We start from the raw sequence: 13,270 nt of genomic DNA, 5'->3' as shown, positions 1-13,270 counted from the left end.
TCCCAGTTAAATAGAGTTAATACCATCTTTCTCACTATTCAACTTTTGCAGTTAGATCCTTTCCTGTGTTTGACTCATTCCAACCCGCCTAGTCTGGGACAGCATCTGAAACACCTTAGGCCTCCAGAAATGTTTGGTGGATGACCGATTTTTACATTTTACAAGTCGAAAACCTGGTTTACATTTGTTTAGTAGAAAAGTTAGTATTGCCTACTATATTGTACAATACGTCCTCACCAAATGATTTTTAGAACACCGGTTAAAATCACAGTAGATGGCGAAATTTAAAATGAAATTTCCCCATTTTCAGGACTAGTATGAGTATCCAGCCATTTAACCACATGGGAGAAAGCCTTGTGTGATTCTTGAGCATTCCTTTTTGCTTTTTAATTGGGTGGGATTCAATTTACTCCCCTACCCAGTCCCACTTGATGGCTAGTGAAGTCATAAGCCTCTTAGAAGAATACAATTCAAACTTCAGGCCTCTTGAAAAGCATCAGGATAGCTGAAAAGCTTGTAATTCTCTCTGTCGCCTACAGTTTCAGCTAGCAAAATTACCTAGAATCTGAACAGCATCCTGTGTTAAGTCCTTTGATCGTGTGCTGCCTTCCGTAGACCCCTCCCTCCCCATACTGTTCTTCCCGCCTTTGGTAAATGCTGCTGTATGTGGCTTTTCCCTGTAGCTGGGTTTTATTGGAAGCTGTGTATTTTTATATGATCGCTTACACTGTGCAGATATAAATTACTTTTGGGTACACTCAGTGAAAGTAATCTTTTAAAAAATTCACACAGATTAATGATTCCACAATCGTGGTGATATACTAGAGGTTTATTCGTATGTCGATATTGAAAATAACATAGATAGTATGATAAGGACAGCTTTATTAATTTTCTTTATAAGCACTATAATATAATAGTTCATTTTTCCATACATAGCCTCCAATTATCTCCTTGATTCTTGGTAATAGCCACAATTCCATTTTTCATTTTTATTACCTACCAGTTAATTGCACTAATAGGTTTTGCTTTGCATTTCTACATGATTTTCAGTAGACAAAATGGCAAGTGTTAACTCTTATAGCTTTTTAATTAGTAATCATTTAAGGCTTTTTAATTGGAAATTAGCAAAGAAAATAGATTTGTAAAACTTTTACATAAATGTGCTTGCTAGCCTCAAAATTCCAGAATACTACTTCTAACTTTTACTTTTTTAGAAAAGAAGAGGCTTATTTGGGACCAATAAATTCTGCCAGGTAAGGAATATTAGTAGCTAGAGCTACATGGTAGGGGGTTTTTTCCTTTAAAACAAAAGCATTTGCAGCATTATTTACCAACTAATCTCAGCCTTCTCAATCCACAGACAGCTTTGTTGTGCAATGGGAGCTAACATGAGCTAATCTAAACTGAGTGTTTAAGAAGGAATTTGTTTATCTAAAAGTGATATAAACATTTTAATAAAGATGTTTTAAAAGTAAGAATTTTGGAGGTTTTGCAAAACCTCCAAAGATTTTTCCAAGTATTCTATATATGAAATTAGGATTATATATATATATACACACACACACACATATAGTTTGACTATACTAAATTGAGTCACTTGCATCCATCACCATTTATCACATTTTAGGATTTATGAGACTGTTTTAATTTATCTTGAATGTTTTATTCATCCTGAAAATTGGTGACTGAATAAAATAATTATCATTGATTTAGTTATACATATCTCATTATGATTATAGAGAACCGACATTGCTTTAATGAAGCAAAAAATATGAGTTAATGTAAGTTTACATCATAGTTACTTTCATCTAACTTTTAGAGTATTGTAAGAATAAGGAAAATATTCAGGTTTTTAGCTCTATATACTTTACAAAGAGAGAGAGAGAGATCTGGAAACATTTTCTATGCTCTTGCCTAGCCTGGATCCCAACAAAATGACTCAGGTATTTGTAATTACAGCATCAGATAGAAAACATCACCTCGACAGTCAGTTTCAAGGTATCAGATGACTCAGCAAGTGGAACATTTCTTTTTTATACCACTTCTTCCAACTAAATCATGCTCCCCAGAGGATGGATAAGAAATATAACTATAGCCCTGGCTGGTGTGGCTCAGTGGATTGAGTGCCAGCCTGAGAATCAAAGGGTTACCAGTTCGATTCCCAGTCAGGGCACATGCCTGGGTTGTGGGCCAGGTCCCCGGGCGGGGGTGTGCATGACAGACAACCACACGTTGATATTTCTCTCCCTCTCTCCCTTCCCTTCCCCTCTCTCTAAAATTAAATAAACAATTTTTTTTTAAAAAAAGAAATATAATCAGAGAATTCTGTGATGAGCAGCAGAGAAAGATAAAAGAGATTTAGGCAAGGAAAAACAGGTGGATGGTTTCCTGAAATACTACCTATAAGAAAAAGAGAATCGAGTGGAAAATAGAAAAAATCTCTTCCAACTGAGAAACATGGAGGATGAAATTTTTATATGACAGGTGACTAGAGATGGGGTAAAAGGCTGTGTTTACTTAGCTGATTTTATGGGTACAAGTAGGATTATGTATATAAAGTAGAGAAGCCAATTCTGGTTGAGTTTCTTGAAGGAACCACCTTCCTGTGCTCTTCAGGGAGCAGCTGGCTGGGAACTCATCTGCCTCTGTAGTTGGAGGGCTCAGCCACAAATCACCTTTCAAGACAGAGCTTTCAGCATTGGGCATGCAAACTGTTTTGGCTGATGTGCGAACATGAGACTGAATAGAATAAATCTGTATCAGGAGTGACTTTTTAACTCACATAGGCAGCTAATGTCAAAAAGTTAAAGAAAAAAAAAAAGAAAACCCATTAAAAAAAAAAGTTAAAGGGAACATGTATATTCAAGAGTTAAGTTGGAGCTGTCAACAAATACCTTGGTTTACTAAAAACTTTTAAAAAATTTTAGATGATAAAGTTTTCATTTTTAATGTTAATGTTTAATATATTTTTTGAAATGAGTAATAGGAGAGCATGTACATTAGAACTATGATTTTATAATTATTGCTATGTTTCTAAAAGTTGATTTTAATTTGATTTAAGGAAAAAACATTAACTGAATAATAATACAGTAGTATATGAATATCACAAAAATAATGAAAGTAGCATGTGAAAACTGGTATTTGAGAACATTCATATAGTTTTAATCCATGTCATTCACGCCTTTTTTAAGAGCCTGAGAACAGAAAATAGAATATCTCAATAAAATGCTCTTGTTTTTTAACTTTGAAAAGCAGTGTAGTTTCTTCATCCTGCCAGCATAGGTCGGGTCTTTGATTTCCGGTCCAAACTGATGTTCCTTTTTAGTAACAATCAGAAAGTATAGTTTCGTGTTTTACAGATGAATGAATGAGACTTAATATGCCCTTGGGAGTAAACTAAGAAAGTGAATAGAGTTTTTCTTACATTGTGAGATTTCCTTTGCCTGTGGAGGCTTGTTTTTATTATTTTATTCTCATTAAATAAAATTTAATGTAATCAATTATTGCCTGGACAAAATAAATCCCCAGGTTTATTTTACACTTGGTAGTTAAACATAATACTCTTAACAATTTTTCTCTTTTACTTTTTAAATTATTATAGATAAAATTGACTTTGGCAGAGTTTGGATAGCTCTATGACTTTTAAAACATGTATAAATTTGTGTAACCACCCCTACTAGCAAGGTTATAGAACGGTTCTATGGTCAGAAAACTCCTCTCTCCGAAATTTTGAAGTGTCCCAAGCCACAAAACTGTTTTTATAGTGACAGTGGTCTGTCATCTTTCTTTAACTTGTAGCAAAAAATAGGCCATTTTACTGTTCGATAATTTTTTAATCCATCCTTCTTTCTGATGTATTTCAGTGTTTCTAATTGCTAATTTTTCACTTTGTTGATTTACACTCCTGACCAGGGATAGTCTTTATTTTTCCTCTCTGCCAAATATCAACTAATCCCGTCCTAAGCTCTAACCGCAGGAGCTTTCCTAGACGATGGTGTCAGTTCACGTTCCCTCTGTTTATAAGTTATGCTTTGCTCACCGTCCACGTTGCTTTTGAACTGCCAGTTGTCCATTGTTAACGCTGGAGATTATTAGCTGGCGCACACAAGAGAATCACTGCTGTGTCTCTTATTATAGGCTTGCAAATTGTGTGTTTTCTTTTCCCAGGTATTTTCAGGGCTTTGAGCCCTACTTTTGCTATGGTTGAGTACTTTAATCGCTATACTGAACATGCATAGTATATGAAAACCAAAGGGAGGAAAGTCACAAGTTATAAGTCAAAACACTTTACTTGATTGATATTTAAACAAGGGTTGCCTATTAACCAATCTTGTGGACATTTGAGTGTACAATTTTGAATTCGTTTCAATTAGCATGAATTTCATCTATAGTACGTGAAAAGTAATAAGTTATTTTCAAGTAAGGAAACCCATTTTCTGGGTTATGATATAAGCCTGAAATTTATGACATTGCCATAAATCAAAATTTAGGAAACTTAAATATGGCTGTAATAATTGTCATTGAGGTCATTTCAGACTATCATAAGTATTTTCCCCTCATTCAGGGAAACATTAACAAGTTAATTTTAACCTTGACCTTTGGATCTTAAATTTTCTTGTTTTATGACTCTTTCAAGGTTTTTCAAGGCTCCTTATATACATAGGACTTCTTAGGACATTGGGTTCTCCTATGATTTGTGTTATGATTTCAAAGCAGTTTTTTTTGTTCTAGTTTTCAATTTCTGGAAACAAATACATTACTATTAAATGAAATTCTTTATTATCCTTGCCTGGGAATGAAAAGTTAAAGTGTTAAGGAACAATACAGCTACTTTTACTCGTTCAAACTATTATCTATCCTTTGAAGTTATGAATTGACTATTTTATCATTTGCTCTTCAGATGGATCCTGTGCAAAAAGCAGTCATTAACCACACATTTGGAGTGTCCATTCCTCCAAAGAAGAAACAAGTTATTTCTTGTAATGTCTGTCAGCTTCGCTTTAACTCAGATGTGAGTACCACCTTTTCATTGCTCTCTGCAGTCTGGCAAGCTAAAGTCTGATTGTTCTGAATATATACATCTCTTCATACTTGCATGCCCCCCAGGAGCCACTCCTCTTGGTGGGCCACTTATTCCATTGTGCCAGATTTCTAAGGGATTTGGATTCAACACTAGAAACTTGAGCAATAGAGTACCTAATATCAAAGAAAAATCAAGGCTTTCTTTATATAGTCTTACCTATGTCATTTTATACTTAGTTTCACCAGTTATATTTACTTTTGAAAAATACTTAAATAGCAGAAAATATTTTTTAAAGTTTAAAATGCAATGGAAGCAGGAAAAAAATTAAAATGCAATGAATGCTGAAGAAAACCATTATTATTACTCTTGATAAGGGTCATATTTTGTGTGTGTGCCAAATCATATTAAACTCCTGAGAAGATAAATCACTCTACAGTTTATATTTTCCCAGACATGGAAATACAGAGAAAGGTTTATAAATGATTTTATCTGGCCTAGCCTAATTATCCTGTTTAACAAAATAAGAAAAAAGTACAAATTAATCTTTTATGAAAGCAGATTTTAAAATTAAAGATAAAATAACTTTAAATCAAAATAAGTCATATTAGAATGTTTATAATAATACCCAATTATTAAGTAAAGCCAATGACCAATGCAAATCTGAATCTAGAGATGGTGTATTATATATGATATTTCTTGAGTTACTCTACCCTGGAGGCCATTTTGCAGAGTATGTTACAAGCTTCCCGTTTATTGGAAATACTAACATAATAAACACTCTCTATACTACTGTGTAATTGCACTTACATAACGTTCTGCGGGAGACAACACTATGGAGACAGAAATGAGGCCAGTCGTTAGCAGGAAGGGTGGGTGGGGGTAGGGACTGACCGCAGAAGGGCATGCGAGAACTTTCTCAAGTGCACGTCTTCGTCGCTGTGGTGGTTACACAGCTGCTTTTGCTTTTCAAAACTCATAAAACCCAGCACCTTAAAAGGAATTTTACTATATGTAAAGTATAACTCAGTAAACCTGACTAGAAAAAAATCAATATGGTGAGAAACAGGAAATATTTTGTAAGTAGAAGGCTAATTAATTAGAGACATAGCTACTAGAGATCTATTAAAATACAATATTACTATTACATTTAAGGCATAATAATTAAAGGACTTTTGTAAGAAAAGATAATAACAAATACTGAAATAGATCCAAATATATTTAATAACTTTACATGTTGTTATTCAAATTTCTACATTCAGAGAAATTAAATTTCTGTAACTTTATGACTATAAAATGAAAATGTTCACCACTTAACTGACTCCTTATAAGATGAATGCCCCCTGAAGACAAGCTTTGTGTTTAGTGCTTGCATTCCCAGTGCAGCAATGCTGGATGTTGAAAATATCTTATAACACAATGCGAGAGATTGCAGAGTGAATCTGTATGAACATTGCAACACAGGCCAACTTGCATGAAGTCTGCGACTGTCACGTTGGGGAACTGCTCAATATACAGCCACCAGCAACTGAGGTTCCCAAGTTAGTTTAAGAAGAGAAAAGTAACAAGGTTGATGAATAATAGAGGCTTTGGGCAATTATGAATTCCTTGAATTAAAAAATAATAATAATAGCCCTGGCTGGGTGGGTCAGTTGGTTGAAGCATCATCCCATCCACCAAAAGGTTGCAGGTTCAATCTCCAGTCAGGGAGCGTGCCTGGGTTGCAGGTTGGATCCCTAGTGGGGAGCACATATAGGAGGCAACCAATTGATGTTTCTCTCTCACAATGATGCTTCTCTCTCTCTCTCTCTCTCTCTCTCTCTCTCTCCCCCCCCCTCTCTCCCCCTCTCTCTCTCTCCCCCCCCTCGTCCCCTCCCCTCTCTCTAAAATCAGTAAGCATGTCCTCAGGTCCAGATTTAAAAAATAAACAATAACAACAACATATATTTACATGGTTCAAAAAAAATTTAATTTTAAAGGTTACATTGAAAAATCTTGTTCTATCCCATCCTCCCACCTTCTTGCTACTCCTGTCTATCTGCAGCCACTTCAGTATTTCTTGCGTATCTTTCCTGGCTTTGATTATGCAAATATAACCAAGTATGAATATATGTGTATATTCTTCTTTCCTCCCTTTTCTACAGGAAAGGTAGCACACTATTCACACTTTTATTTGCCTTGCATTTTTTACATAATAATATATCCTGGGGAATTTTCCCTATCAGCACATAAAGAGCTTCCTCACAGTTTATTTACAGATATGCTAGGCTAAGATGTTCACATCCTGAGCTCTGGCCCCTTCACCATGTGCTCTAATATGCCAGAGGAGAATTAAGGTAATAAGTGGAATTAAGGGTGCCAATCAGCAGACCTTAAAATATTTTATACTGTATAATCCTGTGGGCCCAAGGGTCCTTAAAAGTAGAAAAGGGAAGCAAAAGAAAAGGTTAGAGTGATGTGATGTGATGTGATGTGATGTGATGTGATGTGATGTGGGAACAACTCTGCTGGCCATTGTGGGCTTTGACAGTGAAAGAAGGGACCATGAGCCATGGAATGTGGGCAGCCTCTAGAAGCTGGAAAATCAAGGACATTGATTTTTCCCTACAGCCTCCAAAAGAGAACATAGTCCTCCAGAGGTATTAAGATAATAAATGTGTGTTGTTTTAAGCCAGTGAGTTGGGGATGATTTGCTCAACAGCAATAGAAAGCCAGTACAGTAGTCTACACGTGCATATTCCATAGTTTAACTAGTCCCTCATTGGTGGACACTTATTCCAATCTTTTGGAATTACATAGATTTTTATAGTTAACAAATGACAGATCTGTGACATAGATTCAGTCTCTTGCTTCTAAATCCACAGCTCTTTTCCTGTTTTATTATGTTGCCTCTCATAAAAACTTGACTCATTTTCTTCATACTTATTGAGCTTTTATTTTATGCCATACTAGGCTCCAGAGACCAGCAGCAAATTTCCTAACAAAGAGTGTGAATGACAGCATCTAAGATTTAACCTTATTAGATCCTCCCAGAATCTGTCCCAGGTCCGTGGCTCTGTGTTTTTACTACTCCATATATAGAGAGGCCATGAGGTATGGCACACTAGATTAAGAGTCCTTGAATGTGATTTAAGTTCTAAGTCTCACTTTGATAAACCATTTCACCACGGTGGGCCTCAGTTCCCTCCTCTATGATATAACTTAAAACGGACTATATGATCTTCAGTTCTATGATTAAATATCATTTGCATGGCATTCTGTTAGAATGACAGGGTATAAACACCCTCACTTCATGGGTGGAACAGTTAAGACCAAGAAAGAATGACTGCAAATTTTTTTTGTTTGTTTGTGTCATGGGTTGGCCAGGGGTGGGGGTAGGAGGTGGTTTGCCATTCTTCTTTCTGTACCCCAGAATTGCTCTGGGAGTGCGTTCACTGTTGACTTGAGCTTCATTCCATGGCAGTGATTTTCTTTGTATTTACTGACGGAGACACAGACAAATGAACACACATGAGCATGTGAACACCAGCTTCCTTGTTGCCACTCAAAAGCTCTGTTGATAATGGAGAAAGAAATAAGATTTCTGAGTCCCACTTGGGCTCTGGTCAGTGAAGCCACATAGTCCAGATGGCAGATTCTCAAGACTGACATATACATGTTTTCTGTGTTTAGTAATGGTGGCCTATCTGCATAACTGAACTCTGAGACTGAGCACTTTTTATTTGGGGGAAAGTGTATTATTATATAATTACCCTGTTTACAGTCTAATGTAAGAATTAGAAGATGCTCATTCTCACTTTCTTTAATAACATTTCTAAACCAGCCTGAGACTGAATTGCCTTCACTCTTCAGTGTAGAAAAGATGGTTACTGAAAATCTGGAAGGCAGATTTGCACGGTAAACGGACCACACTCCGCAGTTTCCATTACCTATATAACATGTACCAGGGTAGGATTCATGCATTAAAATTCAATGTGACCCAGTTTAAGTGTCCCATAGTAGCCCCCTTTGTCCAGCTATTACCCTCTCCATAGAGCTCCACTGTTGCAAAGCAAAAGGCTACAGCTTTATTTACACAATAGTGTTATGCAAATGAGCAAGCATTAATCATAAACATTTCCCAAATGAACCTCTACAAATTAACACCATTAACTTTGCCAGGGGCCAGGCGTTGCAGTCCAGGAAGAACATATCTTTCCAGCTGAGCCGTGTACATTTGCACAAATGTGTGCAGCACACAAATCCCTACTTTCTTCTTAGACCCTTTCTCGCCCAACCCACCCTGGTTTGAGCAGAGCACTGCATGAGCTTCCCCTGCGCCTGAATGCCCCTCTCCTCTCCAAGCAGTGAACGAGTGCACTGCAGTTGTGTTATCTGCAACTGATAAGCCTGGCTCCGAGTTTCTACTCTTTTGCTGGGAAATACGTTTCTAGCATTAAGCCTTTCCAGAAAAATAGGTCTTCTATACTGTTCTGGAGTTGGTTTTAACCTAAGACTCAAAATTATTAGGCTTTTGTACAAAAATACTGGAAACTAGCCCTAACATAAGCCTTTAAAATATTTTTCAGGCTTTCTCTTTTTGGCCAGGTTTTAAGTTGGCAGATCTCAAATAATTTCTAATTTGCAAGTTAATTTCAATTCCTTGGAGAAGACTAGCAGAAGGATAAAGGAAACTGATCATTAAACAGATTCTTACACAAAATCAGGAAGTTTGAGTCTCTTAAATATTTAAAAACAGATGATCTATTTATTATTATTATTATTATCATCACAGTACAGTTAATCATAAATACCCATAATACATGACTGAGTCCTTTATGCTTCGTAGACAAATTGGGATGAAAGCATAATGATACTCTCATTCAAGAATTGACCCTGAAATTTTGACACTCAGCATTAATACCAAAATTGAACAACTTATGAGATGCAGTGTCCCGAATTGGTGACTCCACTGACTTAAATTCACAGTATTACCTTGTAAATAGCATAATAAACTTCAAATCACTTACAGTTTACATTTTCTTTATTTCATCTTACTTTGTGGTTCCTCTAGGTTTTTACTTGTGTTGTGTTTTTCAATGTCTTTATTTTGGGTTTTGATTGTCCAATATCTCTAGCTCTCATTTGAGCTCACTGTTCTTTTTACTGTGTTCTGTTCCCTCACATCTCAAGACATAAGGAGATGACCTGATGCCATTTCATTGATTTACGTTAGACTGATTAAGCACACCTGGACAGGAAATGAAAGGTTTTCTTAGAATTTAAAATGGCAGGGGGACCATCCATTTGTATGAATGTTCTGTGGGTGACCTGACTCTCTCTCCCATTCTTTCCTATAAATCTCCTGGAAATTTTAGAAAGTGGAATTGTTCAGCGTCACCTCCAGTTCCCATGTGACTGCATCAGTATGTAATTGATGTGTCTGCAGTGCCATTTCCCTCGGCATTTGCATCTTTGTCATGTTAGCAGTTTTTATTTGGATAAGGTTATTTAAGTATGTCCCCCTGGGTCTATCGGTCTATCTGTCGGTCTGTCTCTCTTTTAGTTTTAAACTTATGCCCACTTCCAGACTTCTTTACGCAGTTCATATAATACAAATTCCCTGTCTTGCATAAACAAACTGCCCCATCTACCATCTGCCATTAGTGCATTTTGAAATTGCATTAGTACAATTTCGGTTAGAGGCCCTGGCATTCTCTGTCATCCAGCAGAGATCTCAGCAGTTGTGAGATTAGGGAAAAGCCACAACGTTGGGTCCCACATAAACGCTCTTTTCCGTGTCCTTGGCTGACCCTCCATTTCCTTTGGCCACTATGCTGAATGCCATCTCTCCACCAGCTGCTGTGAGGCAGCAAGTCCCTGCAGCAGCTGTCTTTCCTTCCCTGGGAAGTCAGAGCGGCTGGGAAACAGGAGCCCTTAGACGCCACATTTGAAGATGTCCCTTGCAGCAAAAGCAGGAAAGGTGCTGAGCTGAGAATTTTCTGAAAGGATCAAGCCTTTCATTTCTCATCATGTGACATTCTTCTAAGGGATTCTGCATTTTGCTATTGGCTACCTCGTGCTTGCTTTTAACTCTAGAAATTCTGTCCACGAGTTATCAGTGTTTCTCTTTCCTGGTCAAAACACATTTTCTTCCAGTAGACCATCAGATTACGCCTTCCTGTCTTCTCTACTTTATCTTCTCTTCTCCTTCAGCTCTTTCTTGGATGTTTGTAGCGTCTTTATTACATGGGTTTTGGGGTTTTTTTAGGTTAATGACTGGATTCATTGCTTTAAATTAAGAGGCACTTCCCTTTGAGGGTGGATACCTATTGAGTATATATTTTTAAAGATTTTATTTATTTATTTTTAGAGAGAGGGGAAGGGAGGGAGTAAGAGAGAGAGAGAAACATTGACTGGTCGCCTCTCGCGTGCACCTGTACCATGGACTGAACCCACAACCCAGGCACATTCCCTGACTGGGAATCAAACCAGTGACCCTTTCACTTTGTGGGATGATGCTCAACCAACTGAGCCACGCCAGTCAGGGCCAGCATATTTTGTTTGAAACTCCAACCAATGTACTGTTTTTAAAAAATGAGTTTATCCTATATATCCTGAATTTTCAGACATCACATTTGGTAACTGATAAGTCAAAGAAAACTTTGACCCTCCCTATAACACCATTATCAGATCTACGCATATTAATTCTACAGATTAACTCCTGCCTCCTCTCACGTATATTTATCCAATCATTGCCTGCCACCCATGAGCAGCTACTCTGTTTCTCTTGGATCCCTTGAGACAGATAGCAGCTCCTTAAACAGCCTCTCAATTAATTTATAATACATTTATATTTGTATAATCATATGTAAATTATACATATAATTATGTATCAGTAAATATATATTGATTTGTTGGGGACTTTTTAGAAAAGTACTTGGTGCTGATAAAATGTGAGCGCCAGAGTCTTGGGAATACTGGCGCCTAGCCTGCCAGGTCCCTCCTGTGCTAGCAGTGGCCTCCCCTTCAGAAACTAAATAAGCCATGAAAGTCGGACCGCCCCGTGAAGTGAGTTTATCATGAGGGGTTGGGAGGAAGCCACAGTTCAGCTGAATTCAGCAGCTGATGGTTAAATAAAGAGATTCCACAGTGATAATAATCTCATTGGTGAATTTGGAACTCAAAAGCTAGTTGTAAAGTTTACATCTACTGTTAAGCAGTACAAATGATTAGATAAGTGAATAATTTTATAAGTTTAAAAAAACCAGTGGATTCTATCAAGAAGAAAAGGACTGAAGAAGGAAGGCATCAGTAGCATCAAATGGAAATCTAGAAAGTGATAGTGTGCATTTGTCAAACATTTTATATTTTCCCCATAAATAAGACTATTTCTATTGATTCTTAGGTATGGAAGGTAGTGAAGCAGATAGGAGGTAATTAAAAGCATAAATCTCAGGAGCTTGGGAAGGTAATTCTCTGCTTTGCAGACAGAGATGACAAAATGATGAACATTTTTTGCTTCGATGTGACAGAAATATAGTGTGGTTACAGAGAGTGGGAACATACCACACTGAAAGTTTTCTTCAATAGCTGCTGTATAAAAAAGGCCTTAAAAAGTTTAGTCATGTTTTCTCGAAGCATATATTAGTTACATATATAAGCACATATTAAATTAAAAAAATACTTACTCTAAAGCAGCACTTTATATTACAAAAAGTTCTTAGCCATACCGTATTTGAAAGGGTATTTGGATAATTTAGGGCTGATTTTAAATTCATCACTAAAAGAAAGAGAAGACTAGGATAAAAGAGGAGTTTTTTAAATGCGAGCTGTAGGACTTACAAAGACTCATCAGATCCTGTGTTTAACTAATGGGGAAATTATACAATACATTTCAATATTTCTCTGGCTTTTCTTAAAATGTATGATGTTTCACATGACATGTTACTTTAGCTATTTATATGTGTTTAATAATATTCAAAGTTAGAATGATCAGCCTAATGTGATATTCTGAAAACAGTAAATATAAAATGTTACAAAGATAGTACCTGAACCCATCCCCACACATGGGCAAAACCATTAGGCACCCACAACTCACCATTGCTGCCGCAAGCTCTGGTACATTTCCACTCACTGCAGCTTTGCTGACCAAACATGAACGACACCTTTAAAAAATATGGTGGGTCATCTTTTTTCCTGTGTAAAATTTCTGTGCCTCTCGTAGGGAGAAGTAAAAGATTCCTGAAAGGATTCTCAAGTCATTTTGTT

General features: G+C 36.7%; 1 protein-coding gene across 11 annotated transcripts in view; it reads left to right on the top strand.

The window, feature by feature from the left end:
* ZNF385B (zinc finger protein 385B) overlaps positions 1–13,270 on the top strand; it is a 363,316-nt gene that overhangs the window by 310,067 nt on the left and 39,979 nt on the right. For 8 of the 11 annotated variants that reach the window (XM_053918817.2, XM_053918813.2, XM_053918814.2 and 5 more), the window contains 2 exons: positions 1,215–1,253; positions 4,901–5,011. The exons of 1 other annotated variant lie outside the window; for it this stretch is intronic. In XM_053918817.2, coding sequence (XP_053774792.1) covers positions 1,215–1,253; positions 4,901–5,011 — 150 coding nt within the window. The remainder of the gene's footprint in view (positions 1–1,214; positions 1,254–4,900; positions 5,012–13,270) is intronic. 2 more of the 11 variants (XM_053918815.2, XM_053918819.1) reach the window with 1 other exon arrangement.

This window comes from Desmodus rotundus, chromosome 2 (assembly GCF_022682495.2).
Source record: "Desmodus rotundus isolate HL8 chromosome 2, HLdesRot8A.1, whole genome shotgun sequence".
NCBI classification, from domain to species: Eukaryota; Metazoa; Chordata; class Mammalia; order Chiroptera; family Phyllostomidae; genus Desmodus; species Desmodus rotundus.
The sequence above is the reverse complement of the archived record's forward strand: the minus strand, read 5'-3'. Positions and strand labels throughout refer to the sequence as shown.